The following is a 25,289-nucleotide window of genomic DNA, read 5'->3' as shown; positions in this document are numbered from 1 at the left end:
CCCATGGTTGCATGCCGGGTTTGCTTGCTTGGGTGACACGTAACGCGAGTTTATCCTAACCTCGACCAGACTTGAAAGGTGCTCATAAACCACCTTGATTACGTTCATTCCCCGTTCATTCTCCTTTCATTCCCCGTTTATTCCCCGTTCATTCCCCGTTCATTCCCCGTTCATTTCCCGTTCATTTCCCGTTCATTCCCCGTTCACTCCACGTTCATTCCCCGTTCATTCCCCGTTCATTCTCCGTTCATTCCCCGTTCATTCCCCGTTCATTTCCCGTTCATTCCCCGTTCATTCCCCGCTCATTCCCCGTTCATTTCCCGTTCATTCCCCGTTCATTCCCCGTTCATTCCCCGTTCATTCCCCGTTCATTCCCCGTTCATTTCCCGTTCATTCCCCGTTCATTCTCCGTTCATTCTCCGTTGATTTCCCGTTGATTTCCCGTTGATTTCCCGTTCATTACCAGTTCGAAATCTAACTTTTCGTTTTGGTAACTCTTTCGAGGTTATTCCGATGTGTCTCAGTTGAAAAATGCTGGCGAACTATTCAGGGACGGATGAGGATGAGGAAGGAGGAATGGGGAATGAGGAATAGAACTAAGGAATAAGGAATAAGGAATAGGGAATGAGGAATGAAACAACGAAATGAGATATTGAAAATGGGAGAACCTTTTTATTTTGCTGGATTTATTGGTTTTTTTTTTTATGCGGTATTTGAATTTTTCTGCGGTGATAGCCCGGGGGGTACTCGATATATTCCTGGGTGGGGAGGTGCGGCGCGGCCCCTAATACTCTGACCCTGTTTACGACAAATATCGCTGATTTTCCTACCCTTTTTAGACAGAATTCCGATTTTTGATACCCTGGTTAAGACATTTAATGTGCCTGGTATCAATGCCAAAATCAAAGGAATTCGATAATAATTAAATTAGAGCTTGTAAAAATTTTGCTGTTTATCTTCCAAGAAAAGATATTCTGTTTAAGACAAAAATTGATAAATCGATACCCTGATTAAGACAAAAAATGATGAATCCGATACCCTGTTTAAGACAAAAATCTCGAAAAATATACCCTGGCTGGCCACACGTCCCCATTAAGCCCTTATAAGGGAGTAACCCCACCCGGGGGTCATTGTCGATATCGGCGTTTTTTTTCAAAAACATTCAGAGGCAAAATTGAAGAACAAAGGAAATTGATGATAACAAAACGAGTTTCAATTTGACCGACTTGCTCCGTTATGAGTATCTGAAGCTGAGCGAGTAACGAAAAGAATTTCCTTGAAGTTGTCAATCAAGTTTGAAGAGGAGGGAATTGTTTTGGTTAACATCAAAAATCGAGACCTCGTTTGGAGAATTTGGGTTTTCGGTAGATATACGATTATGTTTGCGAGAAATCTAAAAGGAAGAAAATGGTTAACGTAAATATGTGCGACCTAAGTTGAGAAAAACTTGCGAAATCTTCGCCAATCTTCAAAGAGCCCGACGTCCTGCTCCGGAAGCTTCAAAATTTTTATTTTGACAACAAACATATTGGTTTTTTTCTTTTTTTTTTTAACTATTAACTCTCGGGATTGGGAGTATGCAAGATTAGATGGGTCTGGCTAAATTTTCACGTAAAAAAACAGAACAAAACAAACGAAACAACTATTTAGTACACTATTCTTGTTTGGCGTGCAGTTGCAGAATTCCATTCCTTGAATTTTGCTGAGAAACATTCATTCCGCATATTAAAAGATAAATCTTCGAAAAAAATCTTCATTTCCATTTTATTTTCGCATTCCTTATTCAGTTCTCTATTTCTCATTTTCGATCCTCCTTCGGCCTTCCCGCTTTTATCAACAGCTGCTTGTTAAGTAGAAATCACTTTCTTACTCTAGTTTTTGAGACTTTCGTTCCATATTCCACCTTTCTTCCATTCCTCCCTTTGTTATTTCATCAAAATGGATATTGCGCCATCTTGTTAATTTCCTAGGTATAGTATTTCAGACCTCTCTCGCTTCGCATATTTTGCGGCTCTTCTGGGCATTAGTCAATGATTGAAATGGTAAAATGCTTTCTCTTTAAGTGACTCAAGTTTTTCTTTAAATTTTCCACGATATGCAGATTAAACTTACAGCTATGGAACAATCTTGATTTCGATTACGTGCCGAAGACGTCACTGTAAAATTACTTTGAGAAACTTAATCATCTATTGTCATGTCACGTTAAGAACTGAACAATTATATTTTCGGATCTACTGGACGTAATTCGCTGATTCAAACAGTAAAATGTCCTTCTTCAGTAAAAGTGTTTTGCTTCGTAGTTTTCCTTAAGCGCCAATCACTCCTTAAAAGATATGTATCGCGCCATTCTAAATTTCTTGTGAGATGTTTATCGCCTTCTATAGTAATCCGAAATAAAGCAGCATGTAAAATAATCACCACCCGGAAACATCGGGTCAAAATTGGGACAAGATCGATCAATCCTTGCCTCTCCCACTCGCTCGCTCAAAATACAAACGGCCCCAATGGATACTCTCAAGGAATTGCTTGCGCTAAAAACATTTAACAAAGTCAGCTATTTCGCAGTTACTTGTTGGATTCCGATCGGTCTAATCTTCTTTGGCATTTTCTTAGAGATGGAAATCGCCGAGTCGAGGTTCGATTTCCACTGTGGTGGGGCAAAAAGTGAAGACAACAACCTTGTCCGTGGACAATGTTTTGAGCTCTACGAGAAGCAGTACAACAAACACAGTCTTCCTATCTATGCCTTCGTAGTCCTTAATTTCTCCCTCGTTGTAAGTGTTTGTGCTATTTACTCCCTTAAGGTGAGCCCTACAGTCGATAAACTGACTCCAAGCGCTCGTATAAACGGCGACGAGGAACAGTCGCGCGACGGCGAAAACGCATTATCCAGTGAAAAAAAAATGTTTATCGCTTACTGCAGTCAACTTTTCGCGAGGATTGTGTTTGGAGTTCTCTTCATGGTCCTACAAACTCAAATTTTTTATCCCACGGACTTTCCATCCAGCTTTAGTTGTGATCTAAACTCTGCAGGAGATCAGCCAAGGAATTCTACTGGCGTCATACAAAACTCAACATCAATTTTACACGGTTGTCATAATCAACGAGCAACTAAGAAAAACTCCTGGATGAAGGCTGCTCTTGTGGTGAACGGAGTTTTTGTCTCTGTCGTTCTGATAGAAGCCGTATATATTTTGTTGCGAGCGTGGAAAAAGGATAATTTCATGAAAAATTCCCAGTTTCTAACAGCCCACCTGAATCCCTCCCGTGGCCGCTCACAAAATGCTATAAATCCGACCAGGCCCACCCAAGAAATTCACGAGGTAGAGGAAAGAACGGACCACGAGACGAATGTCCTGCATATTCCATACGAGTCTGAACAACTCCGAACAACACCGCTTCAGGAATTCATCGAGAATACAAAAAAAATTGTTGAAGAAGACACACGTCGACCTCCACAACTCCGGTCACCTTTTTCAAGTACTCCTGGCGAAGGATACTCACCTAAACATTTGAGTTTGGATCAGATTTACACCAACCTTGTTGTTGTTGAAGACATAGCTGACTATAACTTTACCGGAAACCGACAGGAGAAACTCAAAGTCTACGCCAGATCGGGTGAGAGAAACACAACACCTAGAGGGCCGGAGGACATTTTTAACCGCGAAAACAAAAACATTTTGATTGTTGGTCGTCCCGGAATCGGAAAGACACTTTGCTGTACCAAAGTTCTCAGAGACTGGGCATTTGACAAAGTATTCCATCAATCGTCAGATGCTCAAGTTCATTTTGATGTTGCTTTCCTCATCAAATTTAGGGCATTCAACACAGCAGCCGACCTTAGCCTTCGGGAACTGCTCACATTGTCAGAACATTCTTCCTTTGATCACATGGATGACGAAGTCTGGAATTACATCCTTGAGAATCCCGAAAGAGTTCTTATTATTTTCGATGGAATCGATGAATTTAAACATAACTCAAAGATCGGTGATGAAAACTACGATCCGCAATTCAGAAGCCACCGTGTGGACGAGAAAATGCCTCTCTTCGCTCTTTATGAGAAGCTGGCGACTAGGAAACTTCTCAAAGGGGCTGCTGTTTTGACAACTACAAGACCTACAGCTATGCCATGCATCGAAAAGATTCTTTTCGACAAAGTCTACGAGATCCTCGGCTTCTCATCCGAACAAGTCAAAGAGTACGTAAACAAATTTGCTGAAAAAGACACGCACGCGGGAGAAACACTATGGCGACACATTGGCGGCAACATGAACATTCTCTCTCTATGCTATATTCCTGCGAGTTGTTTCATCATTTGTTCAAGTCTCTTTCATATGTTGAGCTTCAATGGCTCTTTAAATCTTAGCCTACCAACGAAATTAACAGATATTTACAAGAAAGCAGTGAAAATTTTCTACTTGAGACACAACGAAGAATTCCGCGGCAAGAATTTCACTCGCGCAGAATTAGAATCTGACAATTTACCCCGCGAAGTTGAAGAGAAATTTAAAAAACTGGACAAAATGGCATTTGAGGGAATTAAAGAAGGAAAGCTGATCTTTGGAGGGAACGAAGTAGGGGAAATGGAAGACAGCGCCCTCTTTCACCGCCTACCCGACCGCCGAACTGACGAGTTAAACCGCGAAAAACAATTCTGTTTTATTCATTTAACAATGCAAGAGTTTTTCGCTGCCAGGCACCTGACGAATATGAGTAAAACAGAATTGAGGAACTTTGTTTCTAAGAACATCAATAATGGGAAATGGCAACTGGTTTTCCAGTTTCTAGCAGGACTAATGAACGATAAAGAAAAACTACCGAGCGAAATTATCACAGACCTTCTTCCTGAGGAAACTGAAGAGGAAGAAAGCAAACGCAACAACGAAGAGTGGCCAAGGAAAGTCACCCGCTGGCCGACTTACGATAAAAAACATTTAGCAGTGACATTATTTAAATGTTGTAGTGAAAATAATGAGATAAAGGAAACAGTTCAAAGAAAACTTCAACAAATTAACTTTAATTTTGTAAATTTTACTTATTGTCAACTCACAGCTGTTGATTGTGCTTCATTAGTTACTGTAATTGAGAATCAAGGTAAAAACATTTCACATTTAGAATTGATGAGCAATAACATTGGCCCTTTGGGCTGTTTAGAGATTTGTAAATTGTTAAAATGTAGGAATTCTCAACTGAGCTGGTTAGACCTCCCACTCAATCAATTGACAGATGAAGGAGCAAAGTACTTAGCTGACGCCATCAGAGACAACAACTGTCAGCTACGCTTGTTAAACCTCATGAGCAATAACATCACAGACAAAGGAGCACAGCACTTGGCTGAAGTCATCAGCAACGAAAACTGTCAGCTACGCACGTTATTCCTCAACAGAAATAACATCACAGAAGCAGGTAGACAACACGCAAAGAATTTACTTAGCAAGAGTCAGTCTGACTGTATCCTTTATATATAGCATCGCTAATTTCACAAATAATTGATAAAACTAAAAAGGAAAAAAATTATACTAACAACTTACAATTTTAAAAATGTGAGGTAACCAGCTCAGTAACATTGCCACACAACAACTCAAAACTTGAATGAAACGAAACAATTCCTATGAAGCGCTTACAGGAGCAAGATTAATTAAACCGGATCGAAATGAAAAAAAATGAACCAATGAAGATGTTTATTGACAGCGAAGGACGTCGAACCAATGACAATGAAGTAAAAATACAAAGCTTACTGCAGAGAGAACAAACAAACCTCGGACCTCTCAGGAAACTTTCTCGCTTTATGATTGGATAGTTTCCATCCTAATTTATTCCATGCTTCTGTATGTTTTGATCAGCTTGTGTCTTTTACAAGAAATAGTTTTCTGTTGAGTTTATTGAAGTTCTTCTGGAGATCTGAGCGGATCAGATGAGTAAATAAAGCACAGATTTCTTGCTAGATTAAAAGTTTTCTTTGAGAGTTCGTTTTTTTTTGTAATCAAAGAAATCCGGTTTAAATATTTGTAGATAGGGCCAGAGTTCTAAGTTTATCAAATGAATGTTGAATAAATCATGACAGCAGATTTATACTTTGTGTTGAAGTCAATTAAGCCCCAGCCTATGCTTAGACATACCAGACAGAGGAGAGGGCTTTACACAGAGCTTTGTAACAGAAAAAAAATTGGCCAAAGGGAAGCGATGGGAGAGGAGGGGGGCATGCCTCTTCAATATCAAACAAAAGTAGAAATAAGTTATCTGAGAAAGCTGCCTCAAGTCCTCTGTAGAAGCTCTTCTTGGCAGTACCTTCTCTTCAGCAGGGATAGGACCCTCCTTAAAGCGAACCTTTCCCAATCCCAGATTGAAATTCATGATTATTCCAACCCTATCATTCAAACTGGACCAAATTCCACACCCTGTCTTTGTGCAACAACTCCTGGAAAAAGTGCCTGAATATTCAAAATTTTGGCCAAAAGTTTCGTGATTGCACATGTTAAGTATAGAGAATTTGGAATTGGAGAAACTAATGATCCCCTAATCAATAGTTTTCTTTATTCTCATCACTTATCTACTTGATATTATACTGATAATGTAAGGAGAAATTCTGTCTTGGTCACTCATGATCATGGCAGTTAAAGGATTAACACAGAGTTGGAAATTGCTTCACCCTATTTTTAATCAAGTTTCTTTTACAAGTTAACAAACTCTCAATACCCTATCTACATAAATATGTGCATCTGTGGCTTACTTGCAATTTTCATGACTTTCAAACTTAATACCCATGATACAATATTTTAAATTGGATAACAGAGCTTGCATATTCATTGCTATCATATAGCTGCAGTTTCACTTTGACACCCTGACCTCAATAGCTTCTTGAACTATGGGTAACTGAAGGTTTCAACTACAATTTAGTTTCCTAATGACCAGTTCACTAACATCTTGGGTCTTCTCGTCAACATCTCTGGCAGGAAATTTCTTATAGGTCATTGAGCTCACATACTACAAAAGGTTAAGTGATTCTCTCCACAGAACCTGATCAACTTCTAAAAGACTTGAGGTGTTAGTAAACTGGTTGTTTGCAAAACAACTTGTGGGTGAATAGGACCACAAATTCAAACTATATGAGGAATTTGTATAGTTCTTCCACTGCATCTTTCTTCCTGGCTGCATTGCTGCGGAGCAGGCTGCCCATTGCCAACTACAATAGACCACTCCTGGTTAAGTGCACACCACTTCTGCCGATAAAAGAGAAATTTTGTCCACCAGCAGTATAGAAGAGCAGCATCAAGAATGATCCCAAATCCATTCACTTTGTAGAATATCACACAAGCTGTTGCAGTTCAGAAGCACTCACAGAGATGGAGAACACATTAAGGAAAAATCCAACAACAAATACAGTGAACCAGATTATGGGGGTTGGCTTATCTTCTGGTCTACACCACTAAGGTTAAAAGGAAAGGAACTAAGTTAGCCTTGCAAATTTCTTTTAACTAGAAGTGCATATTTGTAACATCTATGGCTTCTATTTTCTGAGGCTTTACTCCTTTCAATTCCAAGATCTGATTGCTAATTCTCCCCTATAGCTGCTATACATTTCTTTGTAAAGAAGTTATAGGAATTTGATGTTAGATCAACATAAAAACTGATAGGTATTCTCATTACCTTTTTGATAGTAAATGTATGGATGCAATAAGGAGAGGTTACAAGGTAATCACTTCTGGATAGTTTAACAAATGAAATTCATTGATTTATCGCTTTGATGGATTTAATACAAACCAAGGTACTGACCAGCTCCCAGTTGGATTGTTAGCTCAGTTGGTAGAGCACTGCACTGGTCAGTATTGCAGGGGTCGTGTGTTCAAATCCCATACAGACCTGAATTTTTTTCAGGCCTTATTTCCCCTACTACATATTACTGCGAGGATCACTCTCATAGGTTTCATGAAATAGTACTACATATATATGATTTTCATATATTCATATTCACTGATAAATCAACAGTGGTTTAAAGTGGTCTGTACTCTAATCAACAATAATATTCGTCATCACAGCGGTCAAAATCCTGTGGACTCACAAGGTGCAAGCACCTTCAAACAGCTTTATTTACCAACAGGCACATAGGAAAAGAGAGGGACAAAAGTTAAAACTGAAGGGGGGAGGAGAGAGTAGAAGAGCCAGGGAGACAGATATGGAAGAGGTAACAAAGGCGGTTGAAATAATGATGATGACAATGATAACAGTATCCATAATGTTCGCTCAGTAAAGTATATTCTATACAAGGCTAATCTTTTAGCCTTGTATAGAATATAATGATCATAGCAATAACAATAATGATGATGGTACCTAAGAGATCAACTGCCAAATCAAAAATAAAAAATACAATTACCTCAGCATAAGGTTTTCCCTTTTTCTTGATATCAACTTTATGCCGGCACAATTGACGAATATTTTTTTCTTCTTTTTTTAAACCATGTCAAAAGACATGATGCATGAACGTGTTGTGCCGAGCCAGAAGAGTAGCACAGAGTTATAAGGGCTTCTTCCCCAGAAGAGTGGCATAGACGGCAGATGCTCTGCGACTCAGAAAGATCAGAATTTTCCTGTTCAGTTATTTTGCCCTGTATGAGATTGGCTAAATGCTTTTGCTGAAGGTCTTTCATCATGTTGTAGACTTGCTGTTGTCATTGCTGTCTTCCAGCTGTGGAGTTCTGAGGTACATGGTAAAGAGAGAAAACAAACAAAGAATGTCCTCTATTTGTTGTGAAAATATGCATGCCAGGATATTTGTCTGCAGACATAACCTATTCCAAGATGCAAACAGTGTTCCTTGAGCAAAGTTTGAGGAAAACTATGAGCTTGATAATGTCAAAGGACAAATATATCAGTACATTTTCACACAAAATTGAGGCTTTTAAGGTTATCAGTTTTCAAATATATTGCAATGTGCATGTGTAAATGTTTGGAAACAGTTTACTGTTTGCTGTGGGCCAATATTTCTTTAGAGTGTTCTCTGGTACAACTTTATGAACAAAAAATATATTTCCATTCTTCTGTAGCAACCGCCAAATGCTCTCTCATCTTGAATTAAATTTTCAACAAAGAAAAAAAAAGAAAGGTGCTTGAAGAGTAGGGACTATAGTCACTGAGCTCAAGAATTCAACCTTGCATAGCTGAGTGGTTTTCAGGCATCAAATTTTATTCTAAATTAGGTGCAACTAAGAAGATTCTTTATCTCAATTACCAGTTAATCTTCATGTCATTGCAAATTATATGCAAGTAATCTAAGAAAATTAAAACATTTTAACTTTGGAGCCCCACAAGAAAGTGGAAATCTGTAAAACGTTTGTAGTCAGAAAGGATGAGTCTCAAGCTAGTCTCTGCCATTAAAAAGAGCTTCGAGTGCCTCTGTCTTCGTCGCTCTGGCTCAGCAATTTAATTATAGAAAACTGTAGTAAACATTTTTGCATGCTATCAACCATGTTTAATCTGAGTTGATAAATTAACTGAAATGATTAAATGTTATACACATGCAGTTCCAAATCATTTACTGTATAATCAGACTAACAGTGATGTGATAACTACCTGGTGTTCATCATTAAGCCTGGATAATGATGCTCCAGAATCAGTGTTACATGGGGCCACAACTTTTAGTGGTACTTTCTGCAGAGAAGCATATGCGCACTGCTCAATCTCTGATGTGCCAGTAGTCCCTTCCACTGTTGCCATGGTGATACTTGTAAGGAGCCACAGGGGTAATTAAACACTGCATTAGAGAAAGAAACAAATAATAGATTTACTCTGAAACTGGGAAAACCAAGAACACCAGAAAGATTTGTATTTCGAGAAGGCCTATTAGGTGTCAGATATTTAACTATATGCAAACTGGTAAAAGGTGAAGGTGAAGCCTGTTTATTAGCCAAGCATCTCATATTTGCTCTGATAATTTGAACTTTAACTAATAACATTGATCTATAAACATCAAAGTGTCAGAATATAGCTAATTGACACTTCCCAATCTTTAATCATGATTGATGCGAACATGATAACATTCTATAAAAATATGACACATTTTAGCAAGATTTCCCAAACTTAACATTCTATCAAAAAGCTCTAATTTTTGAAACAAACTAAATGTGCCAAAATAACTTCTGATAGTGCAAGAATGATAAAAACATGATAAAAATGTTATAAAGAGGTTTATTGACATTCAACACCAATCCATCTACCCGTATTTATTCGCCTATAAGCCGATCTCGGCTATAAGCCGAGACCCTAAACTTCTTCCTGTCAGCAGCTGTTGCATTGAAATAAAAAATAAACACAAAACATTCGGCTATAAGCCGAGACCTAGTAATTGCAAAGTACTGCACGCGTGTCGTTAACTGAGATGAATTAACAGAAACCCAAAACAAAAGGAGCTTCCCTCTCGGGAAACATGTAACCAAAAAGTAGGTTATTTACTCAGTTGTTATTGGTCGTTTCATTGAAAGTAACAACAAATCACAGATAAGTTGAATTTAATGTGAAAATAAATAGAACCATGCGTGAAATAACAAAACATTCACCTGAGTTCAGAATCCTGTCTCAAACAATCGCTCTCTTTCAAAGTTATCGTAATCGATTATCATGCCGAAAGTTCGTCGTTCTTCATACAACTTAGCGTTCAAACTAAAAGTCGTTGCTGAAGCAGAGGCCGTCGAGAACAACTCCGACATCGCTAGAGATTACGGAATCAGTGAATCGATGGTGCGTCGCTGGCGAAAAGATCAAGCGAACCTGTTTTATGGTGTGCTTAAAATGTCAGCAAAGCGAAAGACGATGGGCTGCTTTTCGCCAAAGTATCCTGAATTGGATCAGACACTACTGGACTGGTTTTCAGGGCAGGGGAGTCAAGGTAAGTCTTTCGCTTCTTTAAAACAATGAAAAGCTTCGATCAACTGATACTTGTCAGATCGTGTTGCAATGTTTACACAAACCGTGGGAATGACCGCTTCTGATTGGCCAGTTTTTCATGTCGTCAAAACAAGTCAAACAATTGATCTCTGTTATCTTTCACAGGAATTGCTGTAAGCGGATTAATTCTACGGCTAAAAGCGAAGGAGTTGAGCAGTGATCCAGACTTCAGAGCCTCATTGGGTTGCTACCAGAGATGGAAAAAGCGCCATTCCATCGGCCTTCGCACTAGGACAACCCTGGCACAGCGACTCCCACAAGATCTGGAAGGAAAGATCATCCGGTTCCATCGGTTCGTGATCGCACTTCGGCAGCGGTATGGCCATTCGCTCTCCAGGCTGTTCAAATAGGGACTTTAAGCAACGAGAACGGGGACGGCGACGGGGACCGCAGGCTCTCAGGGAAAATCCAAATAACTATCTGCGCATGACTGGCGAGAAAAAGTTTGACGTTCTGCGTTCGGGCCCGACGTGAAACGAGTCAATTTGACGTTGGCCGAAAACGTGAGTATTCCTTTCTCTGCTATCGACGTGAGCATTCCTTTCTCTGCTATCTAAACGTTAAATATTCCTAGGAGACAATCAAAAATAACTTTCATCGATTTTTTATTTCATAAAGTACGATTATTCTTTAAATTGATGGTTTGTTTTTAAACAGAAACGTCGAGACTTACACCATTGAGCAACATGTAAGTAAGAAATTGTAATGTAAATAAGCTTGGCTCACACTGATATCAATCGAAAATTATCCTCTGAGAATCACTCAAAATTCAAACAGTTTGACAAAGAAGATATTCTTGCCAGATTTAAAAGTGCAGAGAGCACTACAACTTCTGTAGCCGTTTTGGTTTTTTTATCTTCCAGCACAACAAACATCTTACGAGAATATATTCTTCCAATTTACTTTGTAGGATTATGATACTGTATGTTAGGTTTTATAACGTATTTTTGGGTTCAACATCACAACGGCAGAGCCTTTTTTGAAGGCGAATCCAGTGGTTCGTTGAACTCCACAATCTGCATTTACTGCAACAAAAACTTTAAATTTTTTGACTGTGTATCGCTTGTAAATTTGTTCGAGATTGTGAAGGTGAAAATAATCCAATGCACTTTTAAAATAAGGAAAAATATCTTGACGTTTCGAGGCTTCAGTCGCTTTATCATCCGCAGATGATAGCATTTAATTTACTAGTCTGTATTTTTATAGAAAGGGACAATTTAAAAAAGCATATACAATTTTATTATATAGGTTTCGTGGCCTTTTTTTGTGTGAATTAAACCAGCCGAACTTGTTATTAAACCATGAAAAGTTGCCCTGTATTCTGCAGGCTATTATTTTTTCTTAAGTCGAAAGGTGACCTTGTGATAAGTATGTTTTGTCAGCTGTTTTGTACTGGCAGTTCAATCTACTTTGTTTATGTTTAAGGTCGACTACTCCAATGTACTGGACGAAAGATCACGATTTACTTTTAGTAAGAGAAGTGCTAATTGTTGATCCGTATAGCCAGCCGAAGGGAAGTAGGGAGAGAGCGAGACTGTGGGAAGAAATTGCCTCAAACCTGAGTGCAGTGTCTGAGCCCCGTTTCTCAGTTTCTTTGAGGTCTGTGAGAGACCGTGTAAACCTGGTACTAATAAAGAAACACAGAAGAAAGGTTGCAGAAGAAAGCAAGGCCAGTGGAATAGCAGTTGATGAGCCTTCAGAGTTTGATGCAGCAATCGAAGAAATATGTGAGAAAGCTGAGGCTGCAGAGAGAGATCAGCAAATGATATCAGTGGAAAAAAAAGCCAGTGCAGAGAAAGAGAAAAAGCAAGTGGAGGATATTAGAGCCAAGGCTTTGGAGAAAGTTGGAGAAACAAGAAAGAGTGGTTGGTGATGAGGTTAGTGAAGAGCCCGAGAAAAAGGAGAAAAGAACAAGGAGATCTGGAGCAGAGACCATGGTATATCTGAGGGAGAAGTCAGAAAAAGAATTAAAAATCAGGCAAGAAGAGCTAGAACTTAAAAAAAAGGAACAGTGTGCCCAAGCAAAGCGGCAAGAGGAAATGACACAGCAACTGATCCATCAACAGGAGCAGCAGCGAACAATGTTTGCTAACCTCCAGCAGCAGCAACATCAGCAGCTTCAACAGCTAAGCCAGATGCAAATGACTATAATGCAGCAACAACAACAACAGAACCAGGCACTAGTGGCTGTGCTGCAAGAGCTTGCCAAGAAGCAGTAGACAGAATAAAAACATGTTAAGTTTAGTTTAAGTTGATATACTATGTATTTGTTGTAGTTCAATTTCATCCTTGTTTCAATTTGTCTTTTTCTTTGTTTTACACTCATTTTCATGTTACGATACACAATATTGAACCAAGGATAAAATTGTTGTTCTTTATTGGGTTGAGATAATTACAGAGTTCCAATTCAAAGAGTAAGCATTTGGAAGGACCATGGCAATATGCCCTGGTGTGCCAGTCTTTTATGGTTGTTAGTGCTGGTATATAATTACACCAGTGATCTCTATGGTGATCCTTCTCCCTTAAAAAATACAAACTGATTCATGGCATCTGTAGATACCAAATTTATTGCAAAATCTGAAATGGCCAATTAGTTTTATTCTTGACCTGGTAATGACTCATAGATGAGGATTACTTTATTATTACTTTATTGGGCGTGGCTTATGAAACGTACAGGGTCGCAAGCCCCCCTACGTAAGCAGATGGGGTACATGGAAATGTTAAAGGCATAGGGAGGAGCAAACCTTTTATTAAGTTTGAAATATTCGATTTTGATATTTGTGTTGGTTGCATATTTGTTCTTTTTTTGTGACAACAAGAAGAGTTTAGCCTTTTTTTGGAGAGGGGGGATGGGAAGTCATTTTAAAATTCAAACCAAAAGTACTTGGAAAATATGTAGTTATTTTAGAGGTAATATGACTTCATTAGTACCTACATGCGGCTCTCTGTAACTTTACTTTAAAGTACCCCAGGGGTCAAACATGAGAAAGGATATTATACTTCCCCCTCCCATCCCATCAAGCTACACAGCAGAATGTATTAAATATATTAAATGTTATTAATATCCTTTAATGTCTGGCAAATCCTTATCCTCCCTCCCTAAAATTAAGCAAAGTATTCTTCCAAGTTGGGTGGATCCAGCTCAAAAAACTCGGAGGTTGTGTTGCCATATAAGCATGTTAATGCATTTCTTAACAAGGCACAAACAATGTACATCTTTCCTATTGAAGAAAGTCCAATCTTGAGGTTCTTTTTGAAATCTACAAACTTGAAGTACTCAACTATGTCTCCAAAGAGCCACTCTACAGAGACTCTCACTGAGCTCATAGCCTTATTAAAATTTACCATCTGTGGGGTGAGTATCATGTTTCTAAAAGGGGTCTGGAGGTGCACCCTCAATGGGTAGGCGGGGTCTCCATAAACACAAAGTGGACGACCCGCTGGCCCAGGTGAAAAAGCATAGCGTTGCATATCTTGAAGAAGATTGGAGTCTGCTAGCATGGCAGCGTCGTGTCGTCTCCCCTCTATTAAAAAAAGAAGACAAATTAAAAACATTTTGATTAAAAATTTTCGGTTCTTTTTCTGAAGGGTAATTTTATATTCCATTTCCCTTACCGATTGGTCCATACATATTTCCAATAATTCCATTTGGTAAGGCCACGGATTGGAATTTTACACCGTGAACTCTTTTGTGACCATTGTAGACAATGCGCTGATTTTGGCCAGGCTTGCTTATTGGTCTAACTGTCCCATCAATAAAGCCAAAACAGTTATCCAAGGGGGATCCCTTAGCTGTTATGGCGTTACTGTATTTTTCCAGCGAATGAGGGTTGAGGATGCTATCATTCCACTGCAAAATTCTGTGACTGTGTGCCTGGTAAATGTAGTCGATCATGTAGTTGTTTATCATGCACAACACTGGAACAGGCTTCCCAAAGCGAGCTATCATGTCTGAATATCGACAAGGATAGCTATGTCTCTTTAGAAAAATGCAAAGAGCCTCCAATCCACTACAGATACTTCTTTGATAGCATTCCACTACCTCAGGAATCCCTAATACTTCGGCTAGAAGTGGTAAGTCGTTCTTGTAGAAACGAAACTCTGAACGGCACTCGTCGTCTTCTAAATCATCGAAGTCAAAACCAGGATAAGAATTATACGGAAGATCGACATTATCGGACCTGTTTAAATCGTACAGGAGTAGAAGTTCCTCATCGTTTATCAAACCATCACTGTGGCTAATCAAAAGTTGATTTCGAACTTCTTTCAAAGACATAGTGAGCGGCGTTTTGTAATGGCTGCTTAACTGTTTAGAAATTCCCGCCACGACGGCGTTCTCTCCCCAGTCTTACGCGGGTTTAGGAGTCCCCGTCGCCGTCCCCGCTAATATATGGATGAAACTCCTATGCGATTCGAGCTTCCGTCGAGCAGAACCAACAATGATTTACATGTACCTACCTTTCGTGATCTCGGAAATTTGTGTTTGTTGATAATCGCTCGGCTTACAGTCGAATAAACATTGTTTCGAATCTTGTTAAGCACCCGTAAACATTTTTTGGCGAAAATACTCGGCTATAAGCCGAACCCCCTTCCTTGGCGAGAATTTACCTGTTCTCAGTTTAATTTGTTGGAAAAATCGCTCGGCTTATAGGCGAATAAATACGGTACCTGTATCCTTGATTCCACTGACTTAATCTCAAGTCATTTTGCATAAACTTTTAGGATATGTCAAAAGTTTTGAAAAAGAGTTACATAAGCTAAGGAACAACATGATAAACAGGGTATATAACAGAGCAGCTAGCCTGGATAATTGAAAAATTCACATACTTAAAGTTTGGACAATCAAGGCTTGACTGTACCTATATTACTTGGCAGACTCCTGGAGGGTAAAATTGTCTGTTCTTGTGCATGAAATATACACACTCCCGTCTTATTTTCATTAAAGTTCCTCCCATTCTCAATAAATATCACACTTGATCATTCACAAAATGATGACCAACTGTCTGTCTCATAAAATCATGGAATCAGATTTGAAAAAAAAACCCGTCAACTTTAAAAGAAATGAAAGAGCAATTTCATGCACATTAATTTTGCAATGCAAACTGAAAGTTATTGATCAAGTACATTGCGAGCAAATCAAGATCAAATAAATTAATTGGTAAAAAGTACAGAAGCCGAAAAGGGATAATCCAATATATTTTGAAAATCAAAAAAAATCTTCAGAATCAATATCCTTTAGATAAATGATTTTTGAAAAGTTTGTCAGATAGAGAATACAATTTCAAATCCTAGTTTTACTCATAGATCCAGAAGTAACTTTCTTGAAAATCAAAAATAGTTTTCATTCCTAGAATATTTCCAAAATACACAAAATTTTCACAAATTGAGAAAAAAAAACATTTTGTCAGACGACACTTGTGCCAGTATTTAGTGCTCCGCTGTTGCGAAACGGCACATTGTGTCCCACTTGAAAGAACAGGTCAACTTGGAGTCACTACACCAACGGACTAAGCTGCACCAAGTGTATTGCGATATTCTGCCACAGCTGTGGAAGGAATTATGTGAGCTATGAGCTATTCATTGTGTTGATGTGGAACATTAAAAGAGACCTGAGCAGAAAAATGCATTTCTCAGTTCATCAGATGAAAGACTTGCCATTGAATATTACTTTGAAAGAGGATTTCATAATGATACTAGTGTTCAGTTTTTAGAAAAATACCACCATGGTATTTCTATGAACTTGAGGATCACTCTGAGAGAAGGTTGCACGGGTTTGGGTTAAGAAGGGAAAATGAAGTCCATTCAGGGTACAAAGTTTGAGATCGAAATAATTAAAAGTAAAATTGAAGGCCTTTCATCACCTCTTGGATATAGTGGGATGTGGAACAGGCTGATATGTTGCTGTCTTTTCTCTTTAATCCATTGTGTGGCATGCCAAAGCCTTCCATAGCTGGGTGCAAGTGTGTCATATGACAAAATAGTTTTCTTGATTTGCAAAAACTTTCTGGATTTAGGAAAGACTCTAGGAACGTAAACTATTTTTGATTTTCGTGAAAGTTCTATGTGGATCTACCACATAAACTTAGATTTGAAATTGTTTTCTCCATTTGACCATCTTTTCAAAAGCAATGCTTCTGAAACATAGCCATTTTTAATATTTCTACCAATTTTCAAACTATTTTTGGATTGTTCCTTTTCGGCCTCCGTAAAAAAGTATGGGCTCGCAGAACATCAAGGAAAAATATCTAAAAGGAATTCTTTCCAAGACCTTTCACTTCTATTGGTCCATATTACTCACTTTCTCTAAACATCTAGTTAATGTTTCATTAGAGGGAAAGAATTGATATAATTTTAATTTTAATTTAGTCCATTTTCACTGCATTAAGTTTTGCAGTGGGGAAGGACTAGAAAGGAACATAGGAACCATTCGTGCTAGTCCACCCTCCCACCCATCCCACCCCAGGGGAGGACATCCATCACACAGTAATCTCGTGTGTGGGAAATTAACGTCTCCTACCCCAACCCTGCAGGAGACGGGACCTCCATTTATTCGTCCCTATCCGAGAAGACTAGAATATCTAACCATTTCTTGATGTTATAGAAAGGCAGCAAATTCTTCTCAATTATTTTAAGACCCTGAGTGTTGGTCCGGCCGGGGCTCGAACCCTCGACCTCCCGCACAACAGTCCAGCGCTCTATCCATTGAGCTAACCGGGAGGCGGTTCACGAGTTAGATATAATCACGAGTTAGATTTGTGATCTATTTCTTAAATATGAAATGAAGAAAGTGAATCAATTTTCTTAAACTCCTTAATGATCATATTGTTTTTAAGAATTGCTTAATATATTTTTCAAGCATGGAGATCCAGTTAAAGAAATCAAAACAACCAGCTTTAGTAAGTAATTAAGCTAATAAAGATGGAAGTCTATTCCATACTCAATAGTTGCCTTTGTTTTAAACTTCTGATCTTAAATGAGGCTGAAAACAACTTTTCTTTTGGAGTTTTACTCATTATACAAGAACATAAATGAGTTCAACAATTGACGAAGGCAAGATGGCACATTTTACAGAACAGCTAGCCTGGCTCAAATGTATAGGATCAGCCATGGATGCACTTTCTTTGCCTGTCTCCCCTGTGTAAACACAATAACTTCTGCCTTTCCTTGTGAGAAATTTTCAGTTTTGGCTACTACAGTGTGTAAAGCTTTGTAAAGTTTCAGAATGCTCCTGTTGAAGGATATCAACAAACATGAAGTCATTCACCACTGTACATGTTAAATAACACGTCAATCATGTTATTGTTAGTTTTGGAATGGAAGTTGCTTTTGTCTGAAAAACTAAAATAATTCTAAGCTCACACCAACTGAGAGGAAGGTTGGTTAGGTAGTAAGAGGAGCAGGGGACCGGTGTTACTTTGGTATTTACTGGTGACGTGTCATTCTCAGGGAAATCACGAAACTTTCTCGCAATCTTTTGGTGGAAATCATCTCAAAGAGTTTTGTTAAATTTACAGGCCTGTTCATAGATTCATCATCAGGAAAATAAGTCTGACATTCTTTGAGGTCAGTGGTTCGAGTCCCGTACAGGCCTGATTTTTTTCAGGTCTGAATTTCGCTATTGCTCAAATAGCGCTATCTACTGCGAGGATCGTCCATCATACGTATCAAATACCGCAGTTCAAAATATATGATTTTCATATATTTATTCTATCTCATTTATCACCTTCACGGGTTCATTACGAATCAACTTAACGGCCTGCTCTCAGTTGGCTTGTTAGCTCAATTGGTTAGAGCGCTGCACTAGTATCGCAGAGGTCAGTGGTTCGAGTCCCGTACAGGCCTGATTTTTTTTTTTTTTTTTCAGGTCTGAATTTCGCTATTGCTCAAATAGCGCTATCTACTGCGAGGATCGTCCATCATACGTATCAAATACCGCAGTTCAAAATATATGATTTTCATATATTTATTCTATCTCATTTATCACCTTCACGGGTTCATTACGAATCAACTTAACGGCCTGCTCTCAGTTGGCTTGTTAGCTCAATTGGTTAGAGCGCTGCACTAGTATCGCAGAGGTCAGTGGTTCGAGTCCCGTACAGGCCTGATTTTTTTCAGGTCTGAATTTCGCTATTGCTCAAATAGCGCTATCTACTGCGAGGATCGTCCATCATACGTATCAAATACCGCAGTTCAAAATATATGATTTTCATATATTTATTCTATCTCATTTATCACCTTCACGGGTTCATTACGAATCAACTTAACGGCCTGCTCTCAGTTGGCTTGTTAGCTCAATTGGTTAGAGCGCTGCACTAGTATCGCAGAGGTCAGTGGTTCGAGTCCCGTACAGGCCTGATTTTTTTTTTTTTTTTCAGGTCTGAATTTCGCTATTGCTCAAATAGCGCTATCTACTGCGAGGATCGTCCATCATACGTATTCTTTGAAAAGTAAAAGGCTATGACTAACTACTGGGGAAGAAGAACTGGGAGCAGCAGAGGATGCCAAAACAGAGAGGTAGGGGGGGGGGGGGGCGTCAACATCCATAATTCAAATGGAGTAAATTTATAACCTTTAACACAAATATGCTGATATCCTACAAACTTAAAGTTATTCTTCTGGATCTACAATCAAACATTACACTTGTTATGTTGGATGTGTACCACTTAAAAACAGTTCACTCACTGGAAGCTGCTGACTCCTCCATCGGAAACTCCTCGTCCTCAGCATCTTCTCCTTCAATAAGAATATCAACAAGACAATGTTTTCGTTCCATTGGTTTTTTGAAGTTAACCAAAATACAAAAACTGTACGAAACTTATTAACAAAACAGCTGATCGTATCACAAACAAACAAACAAACAAACAAACAACAAACAAACTTTATTAATGTTTCTACATTTAAAAGAAGAACATGTACAACTCGCATATAGCGTACGCTAATCGAGGCGAGTTGTGCAGGGAGTAAAAGAAAAAGAAGAGAATAACTCAATTTGTAAGCTTCAGATAACAGACTATGAACAATAACATAAATAAACTATATGAAATACAATAACTTGCTTCCAGGGATAAACGTACGCTTGTGAAACGCAAATGCAGCTTAATGGTAGGATCATACCACGTCGCATCGTTCAAAAGGTGCTCTTGGCGAAAATTATAGAACTTTTTGTCCTTAGATAAGAGTTTTTAATCAAAACTTAAGCACTGTTCGCGAAGTAAAACGTAAAAAAGGCTTCTGAAGGTGAATAACTTTGCTTTTCAAAATCACGTGTTGAATGGCGATTGTTCGCGATGGGCTTTACAAAGTTCTCACCAGGATTTCTCGATCTCATTTTTAACCCACCCATCTAGACTGCTACTTTCCCCACTGTCTATACCTTCGACAGAGTTTTCGGCAAAACATATCACTTCTAAAACATCATCAGCGGGTATAAGATCAACTCTCACAATCCACCACACTGATGTCTATTCCAGGGGTGAGGGGTAGCGGGTAAGATGTAGGTGTAAGAGGTAGCAGGTGAGGGGTAGGGGTGAGGAGTACAAATTGCGATCCACTCAAAACAAACTCATATTGCTTGATGCAGTGAGAACTTTCACTTTATTGACTGATTAAAAGTGAAGTAATTTAGTTTTGCATGGAATTTTTTTTTTCTTAACACCTGTCAAGAACCTACAAAGCGAGAATTTCCTTAGAGCAGGTTCATTACAGCCCGTACTAAACGATGCAACATTGTCGCATTAGCGTAAAAGTGAAAGATCGAAATAAAAAAAAAAAAAATCGTGTAAAAAATGTTGCATAACTTGGACGCAGAACATTCGAACATTGCGATCGTTTGCGAAGGCTTTTGCTAAGTTCTCACCTGGATTTCTCGATCTCATTTTCAAGGCACCGATCTGTACTATTTTCTGTCCGGCTTCATGTGTTTTCGGGATACGGAAGTTAGACAAGAGACCGTCTAATAATTACCCTTTGTGGACTTATAATTATGCTACTTTCTAAAATCAGAAAAATTGCTTTCTTAATTGAAAAAAAACTTCAGAAACGCTCGTCAGGATGGAATTTAAGGCGATAGAGCTATAAAATGCCTGAGGAAAAGAGGGATCAGTCATAAGAAATGAGTCAGTTGCTTCGCTCGAAAAAAAACGCTGTACTGCGCGGTTATGTCTTAACAGATACAAGAAGAAAGGTTGTTTTTGTTATCTACGATTTGTGAGGAAATTGTGTACTAAGGAACTCAAAACAAGGTGGATGGAACGCCATCTCAATAGCTGGGGCGGATCCAGGATTTAGTCAAGGGGGTTCGGAGGGGGGTTCGGAGAATTATTCCCCCTCTGAGGGGTCCAAGATTTTGAAAATTAGGTCTTCGCAAACATGATTTCCAGCAACAACAAACATATGAAACATATGTATGAACTGCGGTTATGAGACGTATATGTGAACGATCGTTCACATATATGATTTCCAGCGTTCTGAGGGAAAATTTAGGGGGTTCAACCGAACCACCCGAGCCACTCCTGGATCCGCCCCAGAGTAGTGATTTGGATGCCCTTGTTAGGCCTGTCCCGGTTGCGCTGGAAAAATCCCCAACACTGTTCAAAACATAGAAAAAAAAGTTCTCAAATAGTGCTCGATTTATATAAAAAAAAACGGCTCGAAATTTAGAAATAGTGCACAAAAGTTGCTCGCAGTCACGTTTTTTATTATTATTATTAGTATTGTTTTCTAGCAGAGGTTTTTACACGTTCCTAGTTCTATCAAACTCTTAACTTCGACTTTCTTATATACCGAGGTGACCATAAAGTAAAAGGAAAACGTTAGTTTAAAGTTAAATTTCTCAGACATTTACCATTACGTAAAATTAACAGTGAACGACGGTTTTTTAGCCGTGAACGTTCGTCGAACAAAAGCTCTTCATTATCAGTCAAGCATAGTTTCTAAAGCACACAGCATCACAGAACTATATACAATCAAACGCATAGCTACAACTATTATTAGTCTCTCTGCGATCGATTGTATCGAAGCATCACAGAAGACAAAACACTGCATTTAACATATGGAAAATTGGGGAAAATGTGCTGGAATGTTTCCCAAAAAGCGAAAAAAGGCTCAAATTCTGCTCAAAAGTAAATTAAGTGCTGAAGAGCGCTGGAAATTTGAAATAGTGTTCCAAATTTCAAAACGTCTGACAAATTATTTATTATCCAATTGCTTTTTTTTTTCTATCAAAAGTTTCTCCTTATTTCTCATAAGGCGGGAAAAGCAAAGCGGAGAGAGAAGTATAGCGCGCGCAAACCGACAAGTGAAACAGGTATTTTTACAGCACAAAAAAAACTAACCTACAATATTTATATTCTATTTGTACTCCATTTGCAAGTCATTTGTACCCAACTTTATGCAGTTAGGTAATAATCAGTCCACTCCTTTTAATGGCACAAAAGAAAAGATTGAGGGTAATCGTGCAGACTAAGTTTCCGAGGTGTTGCCAGAGAATTTCCTAAGGGGTATGAAACATCCTACGAGTAGTGCCTGAAGAGGATTTAGAAATTCTTATTCTAAAGGGGTGTTACAGGAAGCCTTCAATAGAAAGAAGGGGGAAGTGCAGATGGGAAAAAAATGGCCTCTTCTCTTCCAGTGTCCTGAAACCAAACGAAAGAATTCCATTTACACATTGTTTTTGTTCCTACGCAAAATATGCCTCAATTGACAACAACAACATTAATCAAGCTCAGTAAACACAGACTCGGCGCATGTTCACCTGAATCAGGTCTGGAAAATTATATTTTCAAGGTAAATTCGTTTATAAACTTAACAGCATTTTCCCCGCTCTTTCTTCGCTCATTAGGGAGATTAAAACAAGCTTTTTTCCCACATAATTTCGTAATTATTACCAAGAAATCTTGTTGTAAGTAGAAGCAAAAGAGTTAGCTGTGCTTATAAAAGCTGTTAAAAGAGTTACCTACCGAAATTGAGGAGTTCTGTTGGAAAAAACCGAGCAACTTGGTGAAGTGAAAAACAACCGAGGTTTGGGTAGGGGTCGGGCTAGTCGGGTAAAGCCAGGATCTGCGATACCCTGAGATTGGTCGTTTTTTAAGCAGTTTCTGTGAACGCGAATAGTTGATGAGAAAATTCGATAGGAGGAAATATGGCAGACAATTATCAGATCACGCGTGTCACTTGACGAAGCTTTATAGCATGAATGAACATAGTACGCATCGTCTGATCAGTCAATTCAGTTTTCAAGCAGAAATTAACTTCGTCAGGTTATAGAGCCCGCATTTGCTGTATTTTAGTCAAAGAAGTACTACAAAGCACTTTTTCACGGGCTTTGTAACGTAATAAAGCCTCTTGGGATGTTGGGAGAACACTCGAAAAGCCCCGGGGGGGGGGGTGACTCCCATATGAAAAAGACTGAGACGCTCGTCATCTCGCTTAGGGGCGTAAATTATGTACTTTTGGTCTCGCTTAGGTTGTTCCGGGCAAAGCGCCAATATTTTAAGTCGCTAAGGTCTTAGGGTTCCGCGAAGAAACAAAGAATTAAGCGAAGAGAAACAGAAGTCAAATTTTCTTTTTAACTTGTTTTGTTTACCGTATTACCTCTGTGATTATAAATCAAAGATTTCTACAAATAGTAGAGAGCATTATAGTGGTCTCTTTTAGGGGTCAAAATTTGCTTAAGCCACACCCAGATTGGTCTCCTTTACGGGTCACAAAAAGCTTGAGCCACGCCCAGATGGTCTCCTTTAGGGCTTAAGTTCAAAATTTGTGACGAGCATCCATGTCTGTTTCATATGGGAGTCCCACCCCCCCCCCCCCACCCCAGGCGAAAAGCCTATATAATCACAAGCCTAAAGTTTTGCCAACATTTTACGCCTTTTTGGTTGACCACATGTCAAGTTCTGTCAACACTCTGAAAAACTAGTCCTGGGAAGAAGACTCAGGAGATTTTCTCCCGAAACGTATTTTGCAGATAACGTATCGTAACAGTTGCACGTAACAAAGCTTTAGTTCAATTCTGCTAGTCGGCAATTTCCATTTCAAGTTTTTTCTTCAACTTAGAAGCGGAAGTTTACAGTTTAATGATGTATTACTATAGTACAATATTACAAAAAGTATGCACTGCCAGCAGTTAGTAACGTCTAGTCGAGGCGGGCAGTGTTTAATATGTCTATTATAAAATAAAAAGATTTACAGAGCAAGACATTCAAAATTCTAGACAAATTACAACTACTTTAATACATTTTAGATACGGCAAGAAAACAGAACAAGCTGGGGTCTTATAGTTATGCTATTAAAGTAGACAAAACAATATAATCGTCATATTTTTTGAGTCTCTGGAGGAGGAAATCATGAATTTTACTCTTGAAATTGTATTTTGATAGCTGGCGCACTTCACAAGACAAGCTATTCCAGATTCTAACACCATTTCTTGAAAATGCCCTTTTTTGTATATCTAATCCTGAATTTCAACAAAATAGTCGCCTCTTGAAGATGATCTTGTCTTATGGGGATGAGTATTAGCTTGATAAGTGAATAAGTTAGATATGTTAGAAGGTGACAAATTATTGGATGTGTCATGCATCATGATGGCAACTGATTTAAAGTAAAGCATATCCAAAGGAAAAAAATGAGAAGAAACAAAAAAACGGGATTGCATGAGATCTGTAGTCACCAAAGTACATTAAGCGAGTGGCTCAAATTTTATCTCTATGAATTTTTGCAGCTTGACCCCACGCGACTATACCATACAACAAATAGGGTTGGATAAGTGACCTGTAAATGTGGTTCAGAGTACTAAAGGGTACAAAGTGTCTTTATCTAGAGATAACGCCGATTGATTTACAGTTGGACCCCGATAATTCGAACTGGGATAATTCGAAATCCCCGCTAATTCGAAGTAAAATTCATTTCCCTTGGTTTTGCCCCACTTTTCTCAGTCACTTTACCTCGGATGATTCGAACTCGGATAACTCGAAGTCCCCGCTAATTCGAAGTAATTTCTGTTCCCTTAGGTCGGATTTTACTCCGATAATTCGAAGTTAAGTTACCAGCTGAACGAAAAAGAACAGACGCTGTCGGAAATTAGAATATATATTTATGTAATAACAGTTTCGAACATTTCACAGCTCGTTAATCCCTTTAGAATTGTGTAAAACAGTTCTCTGTGTATTAATCCCTTTACTGTATGTGCGGTGCTTTATAATTAACAATTGGTTCATGCTTTAGCGTGCACTATCGAGTTATGGAGCACGCGGGAAGTTTGGAGAGCACGAAAGAAGCCTACTAAGAGTTGCCCGAGGCGATAGCCGAGGGAAACTCTAGCTTCTTGAGTGCTCTCCAAACTTCCCACGTGCTCC

General features: G+C 38.8%; 2 protein-coding genes, 1 long non-coding RNA gene and 1 pseudogene across 8 annotated transcripts; 2 read left to right on the top strand and 2 right to left on the bottom strand.

The window, feature by feature from the left end:
• Nucleotides 1-475: 475 nt before the first annotated feature.
• LOC148724630 (uncharacterized) lies at nucleotides 476-6,072 on the top strand. Its single transcript, XM_088731097.1, has one exon. The coding sequence runs from the start codon at nucleotides 2,505-2,507 to the stop codon at nucleotides 5,466-5,468; it is 2,964 nt and encodes a 987-aa protein (XP_088587223.1). The 5' UTR covers nucleotides 476-2,504; the 3' UTR covers nucleotides 5,469-6,072.
• A 568-nt stretch (nucleotides 6,073-6,640) lies between these two features.
• LOC111344989 (uncharacterized) lies at nucleotides 6,641-20,403 on the bottom strand. Of its 5 annotated transcripts, none has more exons than XR_015990968.1 (6): nucleotides 20,248-20,403; nucleotides 19,621-19,671; nucleotides 16,800-18,166; nucleotides 9,568-9,748; nucleotides 8,372-8,693; nucleotides 6,641-7,426 (listed from the first exon to the last, which is right to left on the bottom strand). It is a non-coding gene; the product is annotated as an uncharacterized LOC111344989 (long non-coding RNA). The 5 variants fall into 5 exon arrangements; XR_015990971.1 differs by having other exon boundaries at nucleotides 20,312-20,403; XR_015990967.1 differs by lacking the exon at nucleotides 16,800-18,166.
• Nucleotides 11,303-14,293, top strand: LOC148724629 (uncharacterized; annotated as a pseudogene). Its single transcript, XR_015990947.1, has 3 exons — nucleotides 11,303-11,441; nucleotides 11,596-11,626; nucleotides 12,364-14,293. The product of XR_015990947.1 is annotated as an uncharacterized LOC148724629 (transcript).
• LOC148724628 (uncharacterized) lies at nucleotides 13,974-15,316 on the bottom strand. Its single transcript, XM_088731141.1, has 2 exons — nucleotides 14,554-15,316; nucleotides 13,974-14,462 (listed from the first exon to the last, which is right to left on the bottom strand). The coding sequence occupies exons 1-2, from the start codon at nucleotides 15,212-15,214 to the stop codon at nucleotides 14,044-14,046; spliced, it is 1,080 nt and encodes a 359-aa protein (XP_088587267.1). The 5' UTR covers nucleotides 15,215-15,316; the 3' UTR covers nucleotides 13,974-14,043.
• Nucleotides 20,404-25,289: the final 4,886 nt, after the last annotated feature.

Source organism: Stylophora pistillata, chromosome 8 (genome assembly GCF_964205215.1).
Source record: "Stylophora pistillata chromosome 8, jaStyPist1.2, whole genome shotgun sequence".
NCBI lineage: Eukaryota > Metazoa > Cnidaria > Anthozoa > Scleractinia > Pocilloporidae > Stylophora > Stylophora pistillata.
The sequence above is the reverse complement of the archived record's forward strand: the minus strand, read 5'-3'. Positions and strand labels throughout refer to the sequence as shown.